This window comes from Xenopus laevis, chromosome 4L (assembly GCF_017654675.1).
Source record: "Xenopus laevis strain J_2021 chromosome 4L, Xenopus_laevis_v10.1, whole genome shotgun sequence".
In the NCBI taxonomy this organism is placed as follows: domain Eukaryota; kingdom Metazoa; phylum Chordata; class Amphibia; order Anura; family Pipidae; genus Xenopus; species Xenopus laevis.
In genome coordinates, this window is record NC_054377.1 from 21,861,697 (window position 1) to 21,886,074 (window position 24,378).

Genomic DNA, 24,378 nt, shown 5'->3' on the forward strand with positions numbered 1-24,378 from the left:
TTCCATCTTTCCCATATAATCATTTCATGAATCATATGTTTTAACTGATCATCTTGGAAATGTGATGACATATTTACCACTATCATACACTGTGGTAGATTATAGAGGTCCTTTCTAAACACTCAGAAAGTCACATGCTCCAAAATAGACACAGTGGAGAGCACATGTTGACGTGTTTCATTAAGGTACTTTCCTCCAAAATGTTCCTGCAGTTTGATATAGGGGAACATTGCTTCCATCCTGATCTTGTGATTGGTGCAAAGTGCACCTATTGATGATACTGGGGAATCCTGAATGCAATGGACTTTGAGTTGTTTTTTTTTTTTGCATAAACAAGTAATATTGGACCATTTAATAAAATATCTACTTACTCATAATTCCTGCAGATCCAACAATAGCGTATTAGGCACATAAAATTGTGTTAAAAAACTTTGTACGACTGTATGACTTCATTCAATGTCCTTATTTTTCATGTTTTCTTTTTAATAAATGAACTGTACCAAAATAATGTATATATATATATATATATATATATTTTTTTTTTTTTTTTGGGGGGGGGGGTGTTACTCATTATTGACATTATAATGCAGTGATCCCCAACCAGTATCTCCTGAGTAACATGTTGCTAACCAACCCCTTGGATGTTGCTCCCAGTGGCCTAAAATCAGGTGCTTATTTTTCAATTCCAGGCTTGGAGGCAAGTTTTAGTTATAAAAACCAGATGCACTGCCAAACAGAGATTCAATGTAGGCGGACAATCCACATAGGGGCTACTAAATGGCCAATCACAGCACTTTTTCATTCTTGTGTTGCTCCTTTTACATCTAAATGTTGCTCAAAAGTTGAAAAGGCTGGGGATCCCTTCTGCGGATTATCAACAATATCAAGGTTGCCTCTTAACATAATAGCATATTAAAAAAAACTATAGTGCGTGTTTTATATAATATTATGTGGCAAGATATGGTTAGAGAATTAACATTATGGAACGACCACATTATCAGGAAACTTGTTCAGCCACAGTACCTTTGAACACACAGATGGACCCTGTGGGTTCCGGTCTTCACCTACGCCCTTTTGGGGCCCCGGGATTTCTCCTGCGGAAGCCAAGTCCATAAGTGATGTACCGGCAGGGATAAAGAGAAGACGTAGTCTAAGTCAGCCAAAGGGTTCGTAGTCTAGGGTCAGGCAGAAGTCAAAACCAGGAATTCAAAGTCACAAACAAACACTTTGGAAGGTACAGTAAAACTGGAACCAGTTTGGGCACTCACAACATGGAGGACTGGGCTTTTAAGGATGTTTTTGGTGCCAAGATTCAAATTTGGCGAATCTTCATGACGTTGTGACGCTTGGCACCAGCGTAAAATACATGCCGGGATCCTGGAAGCGCGTGCCTGCGCACAGAACTTCTAGGAGATGCGATGGGAGGTAAGAGAGTGCTGCAATCTCCCTGCGCGTCTTACACAATACACTTGTAAGAAATCTCTTTTGAGCAACATTTAGGTGAGATGGATACTGCCAAACCTAATATTGGTGCAAGATTGATAGGGGAAAAAAAAACAAGTTTTGAATCATTGACCCATCTGCATTTGCTATGACTCTAAAAAAAATGATTTTCCTTATGTGAAATTTTGGATGCAAATGAAAACATCTCAATTGTCAAACAGGTTTTGTTTTGCTTTTTAAAATGTCACCCCACAACAGCAGCAATACAGAAAGATCAACAGATGATACAAATGTTACTGGGCAGGGACCACATAACAAGGGTGAGGATTTGCTCTTTTATGTGATTACATGTACTTGGGAGTTTTTACTCACCTTCTAATGCAAAAACTTAGCTAAGTTATTTGGGAGGAGTTTAAGAAATATATCTCTGATCAAACATGTGTCAAATGCACAAAAAAAACACCCATGTATAAGAGCCATAATGCATGCACATATAGTACAAACACATAAACTCTAAGGGGGTGATTTATTAGGGGGTGATTTATTAAAGTCCTAATGACAAAACTGTGAAAAATTTGAGTTTTTTTTTTTTTACTAAAAACAGCATCTCAGACCTGCTGATGTATTTAATCAATTTGAGAAGTCCTGAAGATATCCTGATCTGCTCTGGGGTCTGAAACGCCAAAAAATTTAAAAATTCAGTTTCTTTACTATAAAATCTGAATTATTAGTGAAAAAACCCTCAAATTTTTCGGGATTTATTATACCCAGATGATGGAAAAAGACAGAATACGAAAATCTGGCATCTCAGACCTGCTGAGGTTGTATATACTGTAAGTCAATGGGAGCAGTCCCGAAGATATCCTATGCTGGGATTCGTGAAATAACACAAAAATGTCATAATTTTTGGGCAAAATATATATATATATATATATATATATATATATATATATATATATATATATATACATATATATATACACCCCTGCTCTTTGAAAAGTGTTCTCTGATCTCATCTGTATAATTGGATAACTGAAATTATTGGAAAAGCTGAAAAGTAATAGGACCTATATTTTACCTTGAAAATGTTTATGCAATAGCAAGCAGCCCCACATACAAAGTAACTCATAACTATTGGAAATATACCACATAATGTACCAATTACAAAAGCAATCTTTAATAAATCATTGTGTGGCCAAATGGTAAACGCTTTGAAGAAAGCTAGGGAAATGGGATAAATACAGAATAGAATGGAGTACTTTTATGCCTTTACACTTCCTTTCTTTGATCAATTATATTTCAAATATTTGATCAATTTACTTATCACCCAGAGACATTTATAGTAAGTCTGTGTTATTATACTGTTTTATATATTTTATTACAGGTAAGATTTTAATCAGATAATTCTGTTAATCATTAACCTTCTGTTAGCTTTTATCAATTTAATCTTTTAAGTAAATACCTGTCAATAATTATCCCAGGAACTAGTTATTTATTGGGTACCAGGAAACAAAATGCAATACTATATATACAGTATATTAGTTGATAGAGTAAAATGATGATTCTATCCCCATACACTGATTCTGTGTTTGTTACTATTAAAAAGAGTCAATACTTTGTGTGTCCCCAAACCAACTGTCTTGAGAGGACCACACAGACTTACAGTTATATACCTTCTAAGTCTAATCCGAACGCATGTTCAATATAAAAAAATCAGTCTATTGCACCTATAGAAGCCCTAGCGTTGGCTATTTTCATGTATTTTGGGCATGTGCAATCTCATTTGTGAATCACATAAAAATTGATGATGACTAATTTGCATAAGATTTCCATTGCATCGACGGGAGTACTATTTTAGTTGTTTTGATTTTTGGTCATTTTAATAAAACGCCCATGAGCAAACTGCCTGAATACACCCAATACTCTGGTCTGAGTGGTGGCAAGTTGCATTGTTGTTTAACATAATCATATCTATAAGCACTAAGAAAAGCTGGGTGCTATTAACATTCTTTCTCTTTGATTATTAAGCCTCAAAAGAACTAACACAAAGTTCTTTTATTGTTGTGCATATAGTAGTGCATATAGGCCCTCCTGCACAATATAATCTGCTATACATCAGTACTACTTCATAAAAATTTATTTGGAACAGTCCAACCCTGTCTTTTTAGCAGTGAGACTAAAAGGTGTCTATTAATAAAGTGTCTGGATAACAGTCTATGGAAAACATACAGTAACTGCTGGTGCATGAAAATTGTAATACTGCAAGAAATATTCATATCAGTCCAGTTCCAAAAATAATGGAATTGCGTTGCTTTGATTTATATTTATCTGATTAAAACATGATATTATCTAAATCAGGGATCCCCAACCTTCAGAACCCGTGAGCAACATTCAGAAGTAAAAGGAGTTGGGGAGCAACACTAGCATGAAAAACGATCCTGGGGTGCCAAATAAGGGCTGTGATTGCCCATTTAGTAGCCCCTATGTGGATTGTCAACCTACATTGAGACTCTGTTTGGCAGTGGACCTGGTTTTATATATATATATACAAAACTCGCCTCCAAGCCTGGAATTCAAAAATAAGCACCTGCTTTGAGCCACTGGGAGCAACATCCAAGGGGTTTGAGAGCAATATGTTGCTCATGAGCTACTGGTTGGGGATCACTGATCTAAATTGATACTCTAAAGTTGATATATTCACTTTCTAATGAATAGTTTATAATTATATTGATAACTTGCTGCATTATGTGATAAGCAAAAATTAAGAGCACATAATGTATCCGGAATCATCAGTACTCACTTTTAGCCCTTGATTAAACCCATAGTTAATGCATTTCAGACAATGATTTTCTTGTGCCTTGTTAGTCTTCTGCATATTATTCTTTATTTCTGTCTTTTTTAGCATACTTTTGTAGCTTACTATTTCCTATTAACCAGTGTTAGGATTCTGGTGGACACCTTATTAAATTTTTTAGCATCAATTTGTAGTTTACTATTTCCTATTAACCAGTGTTAGGATTCTGGTGGACATCTTATCAAATTTTTTTAGCATCAATTTGTAGTCTACTATTTCCTATTAATCAGTTTTAGGATTGCTGGCAGACTTCTTATTAATTCTTTTAGCATCATTTTGTAGTTTACTATTTCCTATTAATTAGTTTTAGGATTCTGATGGACGTCTTATTCATTTTAGTAATCAGATCCCTTAAAAAGACTCTTTTAGGGCCAGATTCATCAACATTTGAATTAGAATTTTCACCACAATATGAGGTTTTTTTTCGTGGCAAATATTGCAAATTTGAGGTTGAGTTTTTCAAACTTTCAAGATTTATTTCAAAAGTAGGAAATTGTTATTGCAAACAAACTCAAGATTAGAATTTAAAAAAAAAAAGTCATATTAAAATTTTAAACCATTTTCCAATTCAAGTTTTTGAAATGAATTCAAAAATCTTAGGTTTTAAGTGATTACATTTTAAGATATTCCAGTTTTCAAGATTTTTCAAATTCAACAAAAATCTTGAAAATTCAAAAGTCTGGCCTTTACTCCTTTATTTGAACTACAGGGATTGATTTGTATGGCTGTAAAATCTGCTGCTTTCACTTCTCTTTTTCCTGGTTTCCTTGAGGGATGTAGTTAGCAACATTTTAAGTAAATTAGACTAATACTCCCTTCATACTTTTCACACTTTGTTTTCCTTTATATTTTTTAATAATTCATAATAATTCATACTTGCCTAAGATTGCTTTTCCTGTCTGAGAATGGAACATGTATAGGACAAGATGATTATTCTAAAGCTCCAGATGATAGTACACCAATAAAATTTTTACCTTTTCGAAGTAAGAAATAAAGTGCATATTTGAAAGTGATGTGTAGAGATTGCAGCATTTCTAACAGCCAAGAGACTTGCAGGACATAGTTTTAAAGGAGAAGGAAAGCTAACGAAGCAGTTTCTTGCCATTAGATTAGCCACAAAAGTACAAGCTATAACACCATATTTATTCTGCAAAATGCTTTACCATACCTGAGTAAACAGCTCTATACGCTCTCTCTGTTTGTTTAGTATAGCAACTGACATATAAGCTTGGTGTGACATCACTTCCTACCAAAGTCTCTCCCTGCTCACTCATATAGCTCTGGGCTCAGATTAAAGCAGGGATGGGGAAAAGGGAGGGGGGGGAAGAAGAGAAGAGCAAACCAAGCATGCTTATGCCATGTCCTGGAGGTTTATGCTGAAAACAGGAAGTCTGATACAGAAGCCCACGTGTACACAGTAGAAGGAAAGAAATGTGGTGTTTCTTTTGACAGAGGACTCAGAGCAGCATTACTTTGAGGGTTTACTGGTGTATTTATATTGCCCTTTCTGATAAAGCTTACTTCATTTTAGCATTTCCTTCTCCTTTAAGGGTAGTAAATAAGACTTTAAGGGTCATATAGGTTGGAGAGTTTATTGAGGTGCCATCAAGAATTAGTTTTGAAGGAAAGAAGATGTAATTGTAATGGAAGGAATCTGTTACATTTTTTAAAAGTTTGTGTAATGGTAGAAAAATTCTAGGAGTTGATGGGTTTTATGGTGGACTGTAGACTCTGAAATAGCTACAGAAGCTAGTTAACAGTTTCCATAATGGATGAGGGAATGCACAAGTGTTCTAGAAATGGAATGAGCCAGAAAAGGAAATATATGAAAATGTTTACAGAGGTGAATGTGGACCAAGTAACAGGTGTCAAAGTTCATCCCTATAAAATGTGTTGATTGGTAATCCCTAGACAATGTATTGAAACACCTGTAGGAATCTTTATGCACCATCGTGCTAATTCTGAGGCTGTTTTATTGTGCCCCAATATATTTTACTGAGAAGAAATAATGGTAAGAATTAGGAAATTCTGTTTCAAGAATCACCTAAAAATGATGTTTGACTACTCAAAGCAACTGGACTCAATGAGTAATCCTGAAAACCTTTCATGACTCATCCACATTTCAAAAAGATACACTTCCTAATTGTAAAGCTTCAGTGCTGAATGTAGTTTCAGCTGACCAGTCAACATTTGTTCCAGGCACTGAAACATTAAACAAACTTATTTTAAAGAATCAAGGAGATGTTTTTAAAGATATGGATTAAACAACCTTTGCATGTAATTACCTACAGGAATGTTTAAAAGGCTTCTTGTTTAAAAGAAAACACTTAAAAAATTCCCAAATCATAAAACAGTGTACATAAAGCTATAGGCAATAAAAATGTTAATAATTAAATGTGGATATTTATGTATTAATGAAGGACTTTCAAAGGGCAATGTAACAAAGGCCCCCTTTTGAGCTTCTCTTAGTTGCCAATGTACTTGGTCCTTTGCTTTTTAATTTGTACACAATGACCTTGAGGTTGGTATTGTAAGTATGGTCTCTATTTCTGGGCAAAATAACATACAGTAAATGCTAATTGTACTTTAAATGGGAGCATACATCCTATATGTAAAACACTGTAGACCATTTTCAGAAAAATATACTTTTCTAGTAGTATGTGCCACTGTGTGATCCTAAATAGAAAAACTGCTATTTTAAATACTAAGTACTCTCTTGCATAAAAAGAGCACTGAAAACATAATTTTGCCCAGACCTCATCGTGAGTATGCATTGCAGCTTTGTGCCCTATCCATTAAGAAGGATTTTAATTAGCTGGAAAAAGTGCAGGGATGTGAAACTAAACTATATGGAAAGACTGTCAAGGTTGGGGTTGTTCTCTCTGGAAAAAATATTCCTGCTAGGAGACATGATTACTCTTTACAAGTACATTCGAGAACATTATAGATGGCTAGCGGGGGATCATCTTTCCTATTGAAAAGATCAACAAACCAGAGGCCACCCCTTTAGACTAGAGGAACAAGACCTTCATTTGATGCAGTGTAGGTGGTTCTTCATGGTGATGACAGTGAGGATTTGGTAAATAAATGATGATGATGATGATACCCTGGTGGGTGATGTTGTGATGGATGATTCTATTAATTCCTTTAACGTGGCTTGGTTACAGTAAATTCTTGGAAATCATAATCTAGTGTGTTGCAGATGGTTACTACAGGTATGGGACCTGTTAAACTAAATGCTCGAAACCTGGGGTTTTCTGGATAATGGATCTTTCCATAATTTGGATCTTTATACAAATAAATGGTATGCCCTTGGGGAAGAATCCAAAGAGGGCATATGAAGGCAAGAATTAGAATTAGTTTCTTAGTTAGAACTTATATGTTGTTGTTCTAGATAGCCTTGATATATCAAGGCTATCTAGGCCCCACATGGAGAGAATGGGATGGAACCTGTTGAGGTGGAAGGCCGCAATGAATGGTGTGTCCTTGGGGAAGACTCTAAAGAGGCCATATAGGGGCAAGAATAACAATTAGTTCCTTACTTAGAATGCATATGTCATTGTTCTAGGAGCACAATTTAGTAAGGCTATCTAGGCTATCCACCAAGTAGTATTAATGGGATTAGCACCGCAAGAGAGTAACCCACCAGGATAAGTTTAGTGCTTGGAGCTAGGGTAGAAGATTTGTCCTGGCAGTCCACTGAGGGCTCCTCTGCAGAGGGGGACATCTTACAGGATGAATATTGGGTGGGAAATGGGCCACCTATGTGGCTCCCCTGGCTGACCCTCAAGAATACAGCCCTACTCAATTCACGAAAACTGCTTTCATGGGGAAAGCACATGTCGCTGGGCTCCATTCTCCAACCATTGCTTGTATTTATAGATAAGAAGACTGTTATTCAATCACATGATAAAGCAAGTATCCTAGTTTCTTTTAACTATTTCAAACTGTTTTATGATTAACATAAATCAAATTAGGGTTCGGAGTTCAGTTTTCTATTTAAAAAATTTAAGATTTGTATCTTCCTAAAATCAATTGATCAATTAGTCAAAACGATCAACTGACTCAATATGAGTTATATAGAAAAAGATACAAGAGGGCAAATAAGAAACCCGTTGCACACACTAAGCATTCATGGGCATTTTAATATCCAATTACAATCACCCAAGCAATTATAGAAGAAGCATTATAAATGTAAAGGTCAATGGCCTTTGAATATGCAAAGTGTAATTAAGGAGTAAAAAATAAGGCAAGATAATAACAGGGCATTGGTTGTACAGTATTTATACATTTTCATTTACTCTACAGATCCAGTTTGTCTGGTTTCCCGTTATTGCCCTCTTATTATTGCTTTATATTTCCTTGTTATTTCTATAACAAATAACAAGGAAATAGCATAACTGAAGGATACGACTGATAAGTTCCCTTTATGCATAAGTCAATATTTGCCATTTCTTATGATCACCCAAGAATTCTGTATAATTAAAGCAACAGTAATGTAGGTTGATGAACTAGATATAATACATTATCTTTTATTGAACTATAGCATTGTACATTTGCAAAACATTTTGCAGGAGAAATTCTAAAATTTTAGGTATATGTTATTGAATAAAATGTTAATTTGTGTGTATTATCATGATACAAGGTATGTCATATGTGAGAATCTTTCTTTCTAAATGAAAACATAATGGTAATGTTGATCTCTCCCTTTGCTCAAATCATACAAAAATGATGAGGATTTGAAACATATAAGAAGAGCTTGACAGTCCATTCCCCGTTCTTAAGGGTTGCCGACAGTTTCCTCGAAACACTTTACTTGTATGCAGGAACACTGCTCCACATGAATGTACATATAGGATGACACAGTTCCATTTGGACAGTGCAGCTGAACTTTTCTACTGCTTTTTTGTGTCTCAGCGCAACAGGAACACCGTCGAGTGATCATTTCAGCTTCATGTGAATATCTAGAGAAATAAATGTCTTGCATTTAGAGAAGAGTAATGAAGAATATATTATGTAGAAAGCAGTGGTTATTTGATTTCTTTTTTGCTCAAGCTTGGGTAGTGATGGGCGAATTTGGGCCGTTTAGCTTCGCTGAATTTTTTTTTTTACGAAACTGCACCAGTAGGGATGGGCGAATTTGACCTGTTTAGTTTCGCCAAAAATTTGCGGCTGGAGAAATGTTGCAGATGACCATTAAAGTCTATGGGCGTGAAAATAATTTTGACGCGCGGCGATATTTTTTTGACGCGCGTCTTTTTTTTTTGACACCCGCCGCCATTTTTTCGTTGAAACGAGGCAATAAATTCGCCCATCCCTATGCGCCAGCCATTTTTTTTGACGCTGGTGAATTCGCCGCAAATTTGATTCAGGCTTACTAATTATTACATTTTCCTGAAAATTTGCTTTGTGCGAAAAAAAAATCTAATTTTCATGATTTTTATGAATTTTTCACCCGAAAACTCAGATTTCTTATGCTTTTTTGCCTGAAAACTTTGTGGTATTGCATGAAACCCAGCGCACATCAAGAAATCCTTGGGCCTTCTCCCATTGACTTATATGCAACCTCGACAGGTCTGAGAAGCCAGATTTTCTGATTCTGACTTTTCCATCCTCTGGGTGTAAAAAATTCCCAAAAATTTGGAAATTTTTTAAAAGTCAGATTTTATAAATAAAAAATTCTGAATGTTTTGGGATTTTTGCATTTGGAGTTTAGTAAATAATCCCTTCATTGTCTTGAGTTTGATCCTTACTGTATTGGAGCTTCTTCCTCTCATACTTTGTGGTATGTCACAATCAAAGCTATCACAACATCCTAATTTTGGAGTGTGCTGGGCCCCCTTTTTTCTAATTTTACTGTAGAATTCCTGTAGGATTCAATCTTGCAGCAGTTTTGATTGAATTGATCAAACTGACCTACTGTAGGCTGATTTGATTTTGATTATCTGTAGCCTTCAGGGACACGATATAGTATTATTACCATTTATTTATAAATACCAACATTCCACAGTGCTTTACAGAGATAATATATAATTTATATATAATTTACACCAGTCCCTGCCCCGGTTAAAGTTCCCCTTTAAAGGAGAACGAAACCCTAAAAATGAATATGGCTATAAATGTCATATTTTATATACTGAACTAATTGCACCAGCCTAAAGTTTCAGCTTGTCAATAGCAGCAATGATCCAGGACTTCAAACGTGTCACAGGGGGTCACCATCTTGGAAAGTGTCTGTGACACTCACATGCTCAGTGGGCTCCGAGCAGCTGTTGAGAAGCTAAGCTTAGGGGTTGTTGCAAATTATCAAGCAGAAAATGAGGTTTTCCTGTAATATAAGCCGATGCTACAGGGTTGATTATTAAATTCTGATGCTAGTTGCACTGGTTTCTGTGCATGACATTTCTATTCTATGTGTACTGTATATTGTGAGTGGGTCCCTAAGCTCAGTAAGTGACAGCAGCACAGAGCATGTGCAGTGAATCAGCAGAAAAGAAGATGGGGAGCTACTGGGGCATCTTTGGAGACACAGATCTTTATTGTTAAGGGGTTGTGGTTGCCTTGGGCTGGTACAGAAACCCAAAACATGATGAACAACATTTCTAGTAAATTCAAAGTGTGGGTATAGAATACCATTATATAATAATCTGCTGCAACAGTGCCTTTATTCACTGACACACAATATGTTTCGAGCTTAAAGCTCTTTTTCAAGTGTATACATAGCTTTATATAGCTTTAAGCCCTAAACATGTCATGTTGGTGAATAAAGGCACCGTTGCAGCAGATTATTGGGCCTTATGGTATTCTTTACCCCCACTTTGAATTTATTGGATTCGTGCTTGGGATGGAAGCAGGGGTATAAGATACTTAAAGAACTTTAATAAGGGTAAATATACCAGTTTACATTGTTCACGTACAACATTTCTAGCCTACTTCTTTTTTAAGCTTTAGTTCTCCTATGGGATATTCTGCAGTATTCTTGTAGGATGCCAAGCCATTCAATCTTTTCAGGGATTTTTGTAAGATCGATAAAAGGGGTCTATTAATTCCTTCAATTTAATAGGCCTTTCCATCTTCAACCAAATTAAATTAACACCATGCCAAACTTTAGGAGATCAGTTATTTCGGAACTCAAAAAATAATGACTGATCTGAGAGACGTAGTTTCATAGAATGGCGCTGGCAATCTAAAGATTGGATTTTCAAATATTTTATTTTGTGTGAATCCAATTAGTGTTGATATAGGTGATCTAGAACAACAATTCAGGTCAAGTTTGCTGTGTGTGACTTTGAGGACAAAATAGGGTTGAATTTCAGTTCTTAATTGGATAATGATTCTCTATACGTCTCATTGATACAGTACCATTTTTATTGTTTGTCTGTGCTAGATGACCTTGATATGTCTGTACCTTACAACATATTGCAGAAAATGCAGTTTCAAAGTGAAAGATCAGTTATGTTTTCTTTGCCCCGTGAAGAATTATACTGCAGCCAATTATTTCACCTTTATTTCCTTGTTTCCTAATTGTAGCACAAAAGCTTCCACGCTGAGTCCAGGAGGTAGACGTTTGTGTAGCATTTGGGGAGTGCCAGCTGACATACTTGTCTAGCATTTTTCCAGCAATAGTCACTACTTAATTCATTTCTCTATGTGTATTGCTTGCTATAGCATATTTAACACTGCAATATTATATGGTGCAGCCAAAAGGTTGTGGCCTCTGCTGATGTTCTGGGTTCAGAGCTTGCCTGTTGGTAAAGCCCACACATTTTCAACTGCCAAGAACTGTGATGGATATTGCCTATGTTTCTGTTTGAGGGCAGAACCATTAGAATATTAAAGTGGAAGCATTATGTCATAATCACATTTATCATCAGTTTTGATGATCATAACTGAGTAACAAAGTTACAAGAATCTGCCAGGGTTGGAACTAAGGGTAGGAAGAAGGGGCAATTGTGTACAATGGTCTGGAGAGTGCTAGGCACATACCTGTCTGCCGCCTCTCCCTCCAGCCTTGCATATCACCAGGTTAGAGGGTGGGAGAAGAGACAAGCTATTTATGAGTAGGGGGACTGGCGAGGGGAGTGGGTTTTTTAGGGTGAGGAAGGAGTTACCAAACTGAGGGGAGAGTTGTGAAAGGAGGTAGATGAGACTGGGGGGGGCTGGCTTGGGCGCCAAACAGGGTTGGCCTGGTTCTGCGAGCTGCTTGGCAAAGTAAGCCTGCAATTTAAATCCCTATTGTGGAGACCTAATCGGGGGTTTCAACAAGTTTATGAATGTGCAAGAGGATCAAGCCTATGAATGTTTGCAGTATATACTTTACAAAGCTGTCAAGGTCGTCACTGCAAAACGCAAGACCTGTTCCAAGCAACAGCCCTCATCGTACTGACTGCCCAAGCAGGACAATGTTGCATATTGTCCCATTCCCGGCAATTTCTTGTTCTTTAAATCGATGGGCTCGCACCTCATCAAGCGAGCGAACAGACAGCAAGGGGGGGGGAGCACTTGAGGTTTGGGCTGGAGTGCCTATGAGTGCCAGGCCTTCACAAAAAATTTCTGGCTGGGTGGGCCCGCCACTCTGTTATTAGGCCCCTGCACACAATGCATCAAACTAGATGAAAAATAAAGTTGGTGGCACTGATCCGAATCACTTGGTGGTCAGTTGCAGCTACTGATGCAACCCAGGCTGATACAAGTTGAAAAAAGAGTATGTATGGAGGTAAGTGCCTTTCTGAATAGCATCTATGCACATAGTTTCATGTTCATTTTAGCATTTTGCACTTGCTTTTGCATCGTCTTTAGCTATGAACCACCAAGTCTACTATTTCATTTTTGTATTCAGGCCTTAGAAAATCTAGCAGCTAATTTATTTGGTACTTTAAAACCAATTCAATTTAGAAATGCAGCACTGATTCAGGCCTTTGCTGTTGTCATCCTTCTGAGCATAAATAGTCCATATCATAAACCTCCAATAAGTGAAGGGAGGGAGGTATAGGTTTTAGATGTCCATGGGAGAGTATGCAACTGTTACTGCTGCATATACTGCTCTTCTTTTTTTGTGGAGGCCAAGCCTACCTAAACCTTCATCATTCTCCACCTATGCACTTTGTCATAAACAGACTACATCACATTTAACAGTCTGCTACAGATCCTTGGACCTCATCTACACCTACATACTGGACTTCCCTAACTTGAGATGTATTTTGCAAAGTCTCTATCATACTAAACTTCTTTTTGTGTCATAGATGCCCTTGCTAACCAGCCAAATTACCTCTCAAGTCTGAGTTAAGCCATAACAGGGCTAACCTGGCTACACGATCCATCTGGACCCATAGAGCCTTGCCATGACAGGGAAAAATACTTCCCGGCCTCTAGTGTCCATTTGAGATGTCATGCAAGTTGAAGAGGTCATGTGCATAATCCAACCACCATTTATAGGCCTTTAGACCTCCCCCTTCACTATGGTTAGGATAGGACTGTCTAAACTAAGTCTAGAGTTGGACTTTCCAGTGTATTTTTGGCCCTCTGCCTGCCCAAGGACTCCATAGACTGCTGGCATCACCATTTTTATATAATTCAGCCCTCAACCATTTAATACAGGGGTCTCCAACCTTTTTTTATCTGTGAGTCCCATTTAAATGTAACAATAGTTGGGGAGAAACACAAGCATGAATAAAGTCCCTGGGGATGCCAGAAAAGGGTTGTGATTTGTTATATGGTCCTATGTGGACTGGTTGCATAAAACAAGGTTTTACTAGATTTTATGCAATTAAACCCTGTCCCCAAGCCTGGAAAAAGGCACCTGCCTTGAGGCCACTGAGAGCAACATCCAAGTGGTTGGAGAGCCACTGGTTGGGGATCACTGATGTAGTACATAAGCTATCTAGCCCACTATATGGTAGTAAAAGAACCTCAAATTTGGGATTAAAAAAAAGAAATGTACACTTTATTTTACCTTCAATTCCAGCCCAAGTCAAACCCATCTAGTAAACACATGACACACTATCATTATGGCTGTATGTAATATCTGAAAACTTCCTATTATTTTACAGGTCTAAAATTTCCAATCTCAAATGTCCCTTGTCTAAAAACTTGAATCCACACAAGCTTTTGCATCCCCTAATATTAGGGGTAACTATGGTTGACACATTGCTAGGAAACCAAAGTGTCTGAAGAGATGTCGTCTTTGTACAGAAAATAATCGAGGCTTGTTACATACCTTGCAAATGTGGCACAATGTCCAGAGCAATAATTCACTGATACCATCTCCTGTGTGGTGCATTCTCCCTTTGATATATATTCATTATTTGTCACCATTAGGCAGTCCCCTGGGAAAGAAGATTGGAATTAATATAAAATACAGAATAGAATTTACTTATTTGTAACTACAATAGCAGGCATTTGAATGTAAGTGGATTGAAGGAAATGTGCTGTTGTTATGCCATAAATAGCCTAGGTTCTAGAAAAAAAAACAGCATTATTTATTCTAAGGTGAAAAGAACCACAGTTTTTAATTGTTTCTTAGAAAACCCTGTCCTGGCACTGGTTGTAGTGGAAATCACAGGGTGAAAGTGCTTTCTATAAGAATGAAATAGAGTATAGTCCCATCTGCTGGTTGAATAGAGGATTGAATGCAATACAGCTAGGCATACCATATTATTTAGTGACATCTGTTGGTTAAATAGGGAATTGGATGCCCTACAGCAGTGGATATACAGTATTTGTTTAGCAACATCTGTTGGCTGAAGATGGAAAAGCCAAATACAAAATAATGGAATAAAAATTTGCAACTATTCTTCAAGTAATGGGATTAGACATGTGGAGACCACGGTGGAGAACATGTAGTGGTTGCTAAAACCATCCATGCAATATAAAATGTCATTCATTTCAGTTTATTCATAGGTACAGGTATGGGATCTGTTATCTGGAAACCTGTGATCCGTCTCCCATAGACTCCATTATAATAAATGAATCCAAAATTTTTAAAATAATTTAACTTTTCTCTATAACAATAAAAGAGTGTGTTTTACTTGATCCCAACTAAGATATAATTAATCCTTATTGGAATCAAAACCAGACTAATGGGTTTATTTAATATTTACATGATTTTGTAGTAGACTTAGGTTCAGATTTATCAAGGGTCGAAGTGAATTGAGGGAATTTTCTAAGTAAAAAAATTCAAATTCAAAGTAATTTTTTGGATACTTCAACCATCGAATAGGATACTACGACTTCGAATTTACTTCAACTTTGATTCGAAGTAAAAATAGTTCGACTATTCGACCATTCGATAATCGAAGTACTATCTCTTTAAAAAAAACTTCGACTTCAATACCTGCCGAAGTGCTATGTAAGCCTATGGGGAACTTCTACAACCATTTTCTAAGTCTTTAGAGGTCGAAGGAAAATTCTTCGATTGATCGCTAAAATTGTTCGAACCCCAGGATTGCCAAATTTGTTGAAAAACTTTGAATTCGATATTCGAATTCGAAGTTTTTTAATTCGATGGTGGAATTTTGAAGTTTTTTGTACTTCAAAATTCGACCCTTGATAAATCTGCCCCTACATGTATGATGATCCAAATTACAGAAAGATCCATTATCCGGGAAATCCCAGGTCCTGAGCATTCTGGATAACCAGGTACCATACCTGTACTAAATTGTTGCCCTTCCAGCTAAAAAAAACTTTGGCGGAGGCCAGCGAAACCCACTACAAACCCCTACCCGGCCCTCCCTCTGTCTGTAAGAATGCTTGAAATCCTAAATTTCACCCTAAATTAACATTGGACTTGTCTCTGTCAACTACATGTTCCCTCTTCCCCCCAGGAGGGACATCCCTAAAGCCTAAATGTTTTCACTTACCTGCTGGTGGTATTGTAACATGGGGTGCCGAAGCTAAATTGAAAAGAATATAGAAACAATTAAAACGTCTATTAAATGGTCTAATTACATATGTTGCTTAATTTACTGAAAACAAGTTAATCAAGCTTGATTTTGTAAAGAGAATACCATGACTGCAGTAACTGCTTATTTATGTCAATCTGGTGCAGAAAAATTGTGAACATCATGATTTTAACTGAAATGCCTTTAGAGTATTTTTTTTGGGGGGGTATTGTAGTGGTTTTCACAGTGTGCCAGGGAAAACGTGGCCATTTATCAAGTTATACTTGATAAAGTATTTTGTATAAGTGTACTTCATAGCCAATCTAGTATCCAGCATATAAAGTCACACAATAAATATATAGTTAAGTTAAAAAATTAAAGTCGGTGCTGGTATTTCGGTGCTGGTATAGTCGGGTATTTGTTACAATAGTGTAATATTGAGAATTTTGGGAGATGGTTTAGGCAACAGTCCATAAGATTGAGTGGAGAAGGACATGTATTTGTGTACCTATCTGAAGCAGAAGGTTCTATTGACTGTTGCAATTTTGCAAAGGAAAAGTGCACAATGTAAAATAACAGTGAAATTTGCAGCATTTGCACCCACAATGCAACATTCTCTCTAAGAATCCCAGAGAGATATCATTTACTTCAGTTAGGTGAAAAGGTTTGTGCCAGGCACCAGAGGGACACATTTTTGCCCTTGCTATTGAACTGCAATATGTACTTTATAGATAAGCGACAACAGAGCCACTTCGTTTCATAGTCCAGCAACATTTTTGTGGAAAAATGCTGATTTGGAAAGACTCCCTTGTTTTATTGTAATGTTCCTCAATTTACAATACAATATATATATATATATTTGTATATAAACTCATCTTGTATGTGTTAATAAGACTAAATTTTGTATTCTGTAGAAAATCCATCACTAGAATTTCCATGAAAACAGCCGGCAAAAGGTCTACTCACCTGTCAATGTTGGTCCTGTAAGTAGTTGTGTAACATTCTCTCTTTCTTTTGAGACTAATGATGTTGTAAATGTAAACGTGGTCTTTTCACTCAGTCCTTTTACTGTAGTCTTCAAAGATGTTGTGGAATTGGATGAAATAGCAGACGTAGTGGCACTTGTGGAGAAGACTGCTGGAATTGTTGTAAGTAGGGTTGATTTCTTTCCTGATGCTGGGACAGTAGTTGTGATATATTGTGTTGTAACAGGTATATAGATAGGCTCATGGGTTCTGCTGTGAGTTTCTTGTGTTGTTGGAGAGGTATTTTCATTTCCTATTGAGGGGGTGGTTGCAGATGAAACACCCTTGGTTGTAATTAATACTCTAGAAAAATTTGTCAATGACACAAAGATTTGTGTTGATGAGTATTGAAAAGGTGTTGTAAGATGGGTGGTTCCCTCACTGGTTCTTGAAATCCCAGGAATCACAGTAGAGGTTTTCATGGGAGCAGACAGAGTAGAACTTGCTTTGCTTGTAAGCAAGATTTCTGAGGTTGGCATCTTACTTGTAGAAGGAGAACCTGGTTGGAGAAATGATGACAATGGCACTACATTAGCTAAAATAAAGTTTGCAATAAATACATGTGATTTATAAGAAATATTATAGCCCAAAAACAGAAGGCACAACGCAAACAAAAATTACACTCAGGGGGTTATTTATTAAAATCCGATTTTATCTCATAATTTAAATTTAAAAAAAAAAGCTTGACCAAACTCCCATTCCTGATTTTGCCTTATTGCCTTATTAATAAAATAACTCAAATTAATCAGGTCGGGAAAAATCACGAGCGAAAACCCGAATCATTCTATCGCCTGAAAACCCAGAATTGGTCAGATTGTCAGGATAAAGTCAACTAAGACCACAATAACTTACAATTGGGATAAGGACATCTCCCATTCACTTATACATGACCTCTAGAAGCAAAAAAATTCACACAGAGCTGATGCAAGCAAGGTACACCTTGCACGTTTAATGCGGAAGTGCAACGTTTCAGGGTCACACCCCTTTGTCAAGCATACGGTTGTGAAGTGCAATACAACAAATAAAGTGGTGTAATGACAGTGATTGGTTAATGATGACAAGATGTCTAGAGTGGATTTGGGGTTGCCGGACCTCTACCATTGTGCACCAGACATCATTGTATGAATCTTCTTCAAGGGTGTGCGAGAGCCAGATTTCTAATGTATACATGACCTCAACAGGTCCGAGATGGTAGATTTTCAGATTCTGTTTTTTTGTTGCTTCTGGGTATAATAAATCTCAAAAAAAATGTAACTTTTTTTTCCATGGAAAATTCGTGTTTTTGCCCAAAAAAACTTCAACCAGAAAAAAAGAAGTTAATTAAATAACCCCCTCAATCTGTACTTTTGTTCCACAGTTAAAAAAAAACGGTTGAGGGTTACTTTTAAGGCTTGTGCAGGTTCAAACCCTGGACTTTACAACAAACTGGCTTTGCATTCAACTTGCTGAGCCATTGGAGGCTTTTTGAATTTTTCCTTATGAATTCCTTTGATTACTCACATATTTCAGGATGCAGTACCCGGATAGTCAAATAAGCTGATTCTGTTGTTCTGGTTTACTGTACCTGGAATACTTTCAGGTGCAGGTGTAGATACTGTGGTGCTGACACCACAGATGGTGGATGTTAAAATGATGTCTCCGTCAGCGCCACAATATCCAATCACACAGCTTTTTCCCTCGTGTATGACAGAGATCTCCTGTAAGAAACGATATGTCTTTCCCTCATGGCAGCAAAGGCACTCTGAAGAAGGATAATAGAATAATTAACAGCGTGCTAAATTAAAAAGAACATTTGTTGATGCTAAATGTTGCCAAAATTACAAAACTCCTTCAAGTAGTGATTTATGATTTAGAATCACCATGATGGTGGCCATCCTTTAAGTCAAATAGTGAAAATTACCTGCAGATCTTTCATTGCAAAGCTCTTCTTCTGAAACACTATAAAAATAAAAAAGATCACATATGAAAATGAATCTAAGCTAACAAGGACAGTTAAAAGGGGTGGTTCACCTTTAAGCTAACTTTTAGTATGTTACTGAATTCTAAGCAACCTTTCAACTGGCCTTCATTTTTTTATTTTTTTTTTTATAGTTTTTGAATCATTTGCCTTCTTCTGACTCTTTCAAGCTTTCAAATGGGGGTCACTGACCCCATCTGAAAAGCAAATGCTCTATAAGGCTACAAATGTATTTTAATTGCTAATTTTTATTGATCATCTTTCTATTCAGGGCCTCTCCTGTTCATATTCCAGTCTCAAATTAAAATCAGTGCATGGCTGCTAGGGTAAATTGGACCCTAGCAACTGAATTGCTAAAATTGCAATCCATAGAGTTGCTGAATAAAAAGTTAAATAACTAAACAAAAACACAAATGAAAAAGAATGAAAACCAATTGCAAATTGTCTCAGAATATCACAATGCACTCAATGTCTATGGACACGGTAGGAAAATGTATATGCATATTGCACCTATTTTTTTTTAAAATGTGGGTTACATTTTATTAACTATATATTTAGTATTGTTTAATGCATTGGACTGTCATTGTCAATGTTTTGGATTCACGAATTTCCCACGAAATTCGCAAAACGGCTAAAAATTTGCAAAACGACCTGGCATCTAGTTTTTGATGCCGGCATCCGCTTTTGACGCCGGTGAATTTTCGCAGCCATTTTGCGAATTTATTCGCCGGCGGCGAATCACGCAAATTCGCACCTGGCGAATAAATTCGCCCATCACTATATGTGACAAATAAAGAAATCTATCTATAAATCTAAAAGTTAATTTAAAGGTGTAAAACCCCTTTAATCATCATATATTAAAAAAAATATGCCATGTCAAAATAGTCCTCTCCACATGTAGTTGCTGCTTAATTGACTGGACAATAGATAGTCTCCGAAGGTCCTCACGGTCTCTTCCTGCAGCCATTAAGCCACAGTATTTTGCTTACTTGGAATTATAATATCAGACCTTAAGGGTAGAACTCCACGGCGATTTCGGAGCGATCCTAGGCGCTGCGTCAAGTCGTATGCAACGGAAATAAGGTAAGAGATGGAAATGTTGGATGAAGTCGCATTGTTCATCCGACGCAATATTTGGTATTGTTTAATGTTTTGGAATGATCAGGGTACATTTCACTACAGGTTTTACTTGTATAACTTTTTATGTGACTAGTGATTGGTGAATTTGCGCCGTTTCGCTGAAAGATTCAAGAATTGTCCGCGAAATTCGCGAAACAGCTAAAAGTTCGCAAAACGACCTGGCATTTCGTTTTTGATGCCAGCATCCGCTTTTGACACCGAATTGACGCGAATTTTCGCAGCCATTTCGCGAATTTATTTGCCGGCGGCGAATCACGCAAATTCGCATCTGGCGAATAAATTCGCCCATCACTATATGTGACAAATAAAGAAATCTATCTATAAATCTAAAAGTTAATTTAAAGGTGTAAAACCCCTTTAATCATCATATATTAAAAAAAATATGCCATGTCAAAATAGTCCTCTCCACATGTAGTTGCTGCTTAATTGACTGGACAATAGATAGTCTCCGAAGGTCCTCACGGTCTCTTCCTGCAGCCATTAAGCCACAGTATTTTGCTTACTTGGAATTATAATATCAGACCTTAAGGGTAGAACTCCACGGCGATTTCGGAGCGATCCTAGGCGCTGCGTCAAGTCGTATGCAACGGAAATAAGGTAAGAGATGGAAATGTTGGATGAAGTCGCATTGTTCATCCGACGCAGCGTCTGCATCCGACAGTCGTGCCACGTCAGGCGAATACTGCGACACCGTCTGACGTTCCTGTTGCTTACCTTATTTCCATCGCATTCCACTTGGCGCCTGCATTTTTGCGCAGTACGTCAGATCGCGCCGAAATGGAGTTCTACCCTTAACATGGTGGAGTGTTAATACTCCAGACCCACACCTGTAAGGGAGCACCTGCCTTCAATATACTTACATATTATTACTATATATTTACTAAGGGGACATTTACTAATGGGCTGATTTATTAAATGTTTTTGTTACGAGTAGTACCATTTCATACTTCTCAAAGAAAGAAAGCAAAGATTTCCTATTTACCAAATGAAGTAAATAAATTGTCTAAATCCTCCCAATCACTGTTCACTTTTTCACTTCTAAATTTGGCTTTCAGTTTCAAAAAAAAAAAATCACAACAAACAATATGTGAGCATTGGATTTACTATTCACTAAAATAAGTCTATGATCTCAATACATTTCAAAGTAAATTGGGGGTTTTTTCCCCATGGAAAAGACTAATTAACACAAGTTCAGTAGATACATACCAAGTAGTACAGTTCAAAACCGGGACACAGTGTTTGGTGTTCTCGTCAAAATAAGGATTAGTCTTACTACATATTGGGTAGCATCCTGGTAAAAGGGAAGAAAATCTAAATCTGTTTTTATAATATTATCTATGCATTATCTATGTCAAAGATAAAGATAGGTATTACATTTGGGTTTATCATAAAGGAAAATTAAACATTTTGTTTTCAGTTAGAATAAGTAACAACACAAAGGGGCAGATTTACTAAGCTCGAGTGAAGAATTCGAATGAAAAAAAATTTGAATTTCAAAGTATTTTTTGAGTACTTCAACCATCGAATGGGTCAAATTCAATTGAATCGAATGATTCGAACGATTCAAAGTAAAAATCGTTCGACTGATCGACCATTCGATAGTCGAAGTACTGTCTCTTTAAAAAATACTTCAACTACATACTACTTCGCCACTTTAAACCTACCGAGCTGCAATGTTAGCCTATGGGGACCTTCCCCAGCACTTTTCTAAGCTTTTTTTGATCGAATAAAAATCCTTCGATCGATCGCTTAAAATGGAATGATTTTTATGCGATCATTTGATCGAAGCATTTGCGCTAAATCCTTCAAATTCGATATTCGAATTCGAAGGATTTTACTTCGACCCTTGATAAATCTGCCCCAAAAAGTTGATTAAAGAGTAATAAGAACAAGAATTAGCTGAATAAAATGTAATAATGATATAGGGTATAAAAATAAGGGATTCAATTTTCAGGATGTAAAAGTAACTTTCAGTGCTCAAAGATTAAGTTAATGGTCAGCACAACAGTTTATATCTAGAAGAACAATGGCAAGAATATAGCAGGCACCAATATTGTTGAGCATTTTGGATTATTTAAATTGATATAAGTCCATCTGATTATGTATGACAGGTCTGGGGCCATAGGGACAAAGCATCAAGCCATCCTATCACATCACAGAGGGGCTAACATGCCTGATAATTGAATCTGCCGATGCACCATGATGGTAAATGAATAGTACATGGGCAGATGAGAAAATGTAAAAAAGCCACAACTCCTATTCACGTCTTAAAGTCCCAGTCATTTGTAATATTTGCTCAACTGTTTGGAACTATAGGATGGTGACCATAAACATATATGACTACTAATGTTGATCCAGCAAGAAAAATCTTTGGATACCAGAGTATGGCCACCTTAATAACTACAAAAAAATAACAGATCAATAAGCAGTTTTTTTTTTGGTTTTCCTTTTACTATAGGACCGCATCAATGAACAGATGCAGCTGCTCATTAGGATTTTTACCCCTGCCCGATCGACATGTGGCCGAATTTTGGGCAGATATCGATCAGGGAAGCCTGTCAAATCTCTCCACACCGGCCAATAAGCTGCTGACTCGGTCTGTCTTTCTATTTGCATTATAGTTCATTCTGCTTTTAGTTGGAATATCTAGTAGCTACCTTCAAGTTGCTGGGTTTCATTATCACACTTTCCCATGGGATTTCTGCAAGTTACCAGGCAAGGAGCACCACAAGGCTGATAGTGCCATTCACATTGTCCATCTTTGTTGTAGTAATCACAGAATACAGCTGAGAAATAATAAAGCATAATCAGAAATATAAATATATATATATATATTTTGCATTCATCAAGACAGAGAAAAAATATTTAAAAGAGAGAAAATTTAGGGTCACCCTACGGCAAATGTCTGGAGTCCTCCATGCAATACAAATGTTGCTTCTCCTGCAGGCAGAAGCATAGGCTGCTATAGAGGTGCAGAGGCACTCGCAATCTCCACCATTGTTACAGCTGCAAGAGTCAGTGACACAGGAATCATAATATGGGATCGGATCAACCTGCAAAGAAGCATAATGTTCTTAAGGAGTGTGGTTCCCAAACTGTGGGGTTGACTGAGAAGGAACTTCAAGCAGTGAATTAGTTCCTACTGTGAAGACTAGTCATGGTGAGATTTGTTGTTAAATGTTTATTATAATATAATAATCTTTTTATATATTGTCATAAGCTTAGGGGCCCAGCCAAAGATTGAGAACAAGGGGGCCTAAACACAACAAGTCTGAATATAACTTTATAGCGAGAAAAATATCTAAATTTGTATAGTCTGTTTCAACTACACTTTTCAACTTTAAAAACAGACCCAAAAACAGTAGACAAACTATTGGGACTTTTAGGGGCAGATTTATCAAGGGTTGAAGTGAATTTGAGGGAATTTTCGAAGTAAAAAAATTCGTAGTAATTTTCTGGATACTTCGACCATCGAATAGGATACTACGACTTCGACTTCGATTCAAAGTAAAATAGTTCCAATATTCGACCATTCGATAATCGAAGTACCGTCTCTTTAAAAAAACTTCGACTTCAATACTTTGCCAAATTAAACCTGACGAAGTGTTATGTTAGCCTATGGGGACCTTCGACAGCCTTTTTCTAAGTTTTCTGAAGTCGAAGTAAAATTGTTCGATCAAACGATAAAATCATTTGAATCGTTCGATTCAAAGGATTTAGTCGTTCGATCGAAGCATATTACTTCGACCACAGAATACCCAAATTCGATGAAAAAAGTTTGAATTCGATATTCGAACTTGAAGTATTTAAATTCGATGGTCGAACTTATGTTAGCCTATGGGGACCTTCGGCAGCCTTTTTCTACGTTTTCTGAAGTCGAAGAAAAATTGTTCGATCAAACGATAAAATCATTTGAATCGTTCGATTCAAAGGATTTAATCGTTCGATCGAAGCATTTTACTTCGACCACAGAATACCCAAATTCGATGAAAAAAGTTTGAATTCGATATTCGAACTTGAAGTATTTAAATTCAATGGTCGAACTTTGAAGTATTTTTTACTTTGAAATTCGACCCTTGA

At 36.8% G+C, this 24,378-nt stretch overlaps 1 protein-coding gene across 1 annotated transcript in view; it reads right to left on the minus strand.

The window, feature by feature from the left end:
* Positions 1-8,747: 8,747 nt before the first annotated feature.
* The window catches only part of LOC108713851 (mucin-5B), a 57,991-nt gene continuing 42,360 nt past the window's right edge, over positions 8,748-24,378 (minus strand). Inside the window, exons 23-31 of the mRNA XM_018257523.2 lie at positions 23,195-23,351; positions 22,956-23,084; positions 21,505-21,589; positions 19,102-19,139; positions 18,766-18,942; positions 17,143-17,700; positions 16,156-16,188; positions 14,514-14,622; positions 8,748-9,261 (exon numbers count right to left, since the gene is read on the minus strand). Of these exons, the coding sequence (XP_018113012.1) occupies positions 9,078-9,261; positions 14,514-14,622; positions 16,156-16,188; positions 17,143-17,700; positions 18,766-18,942; positions 19,102-19,139; positions 21,505-21,589; positions 22,956-23,084; positions 23,195-23,351 (1,470 nt within the window). The 3' untranslated portion in view covers positions 8,748-9,077. The remainder of the gene's footprint in view (positions 9,262-14,513; positions 14,623-16,155; positions 16,189-17,142; positions 17,701-18,765; positions 18,943-19,101; positions 19,140-21,504; positions 21,590-22,955; positions 23,085-23,194; positions 23,352-24,378) is intronic.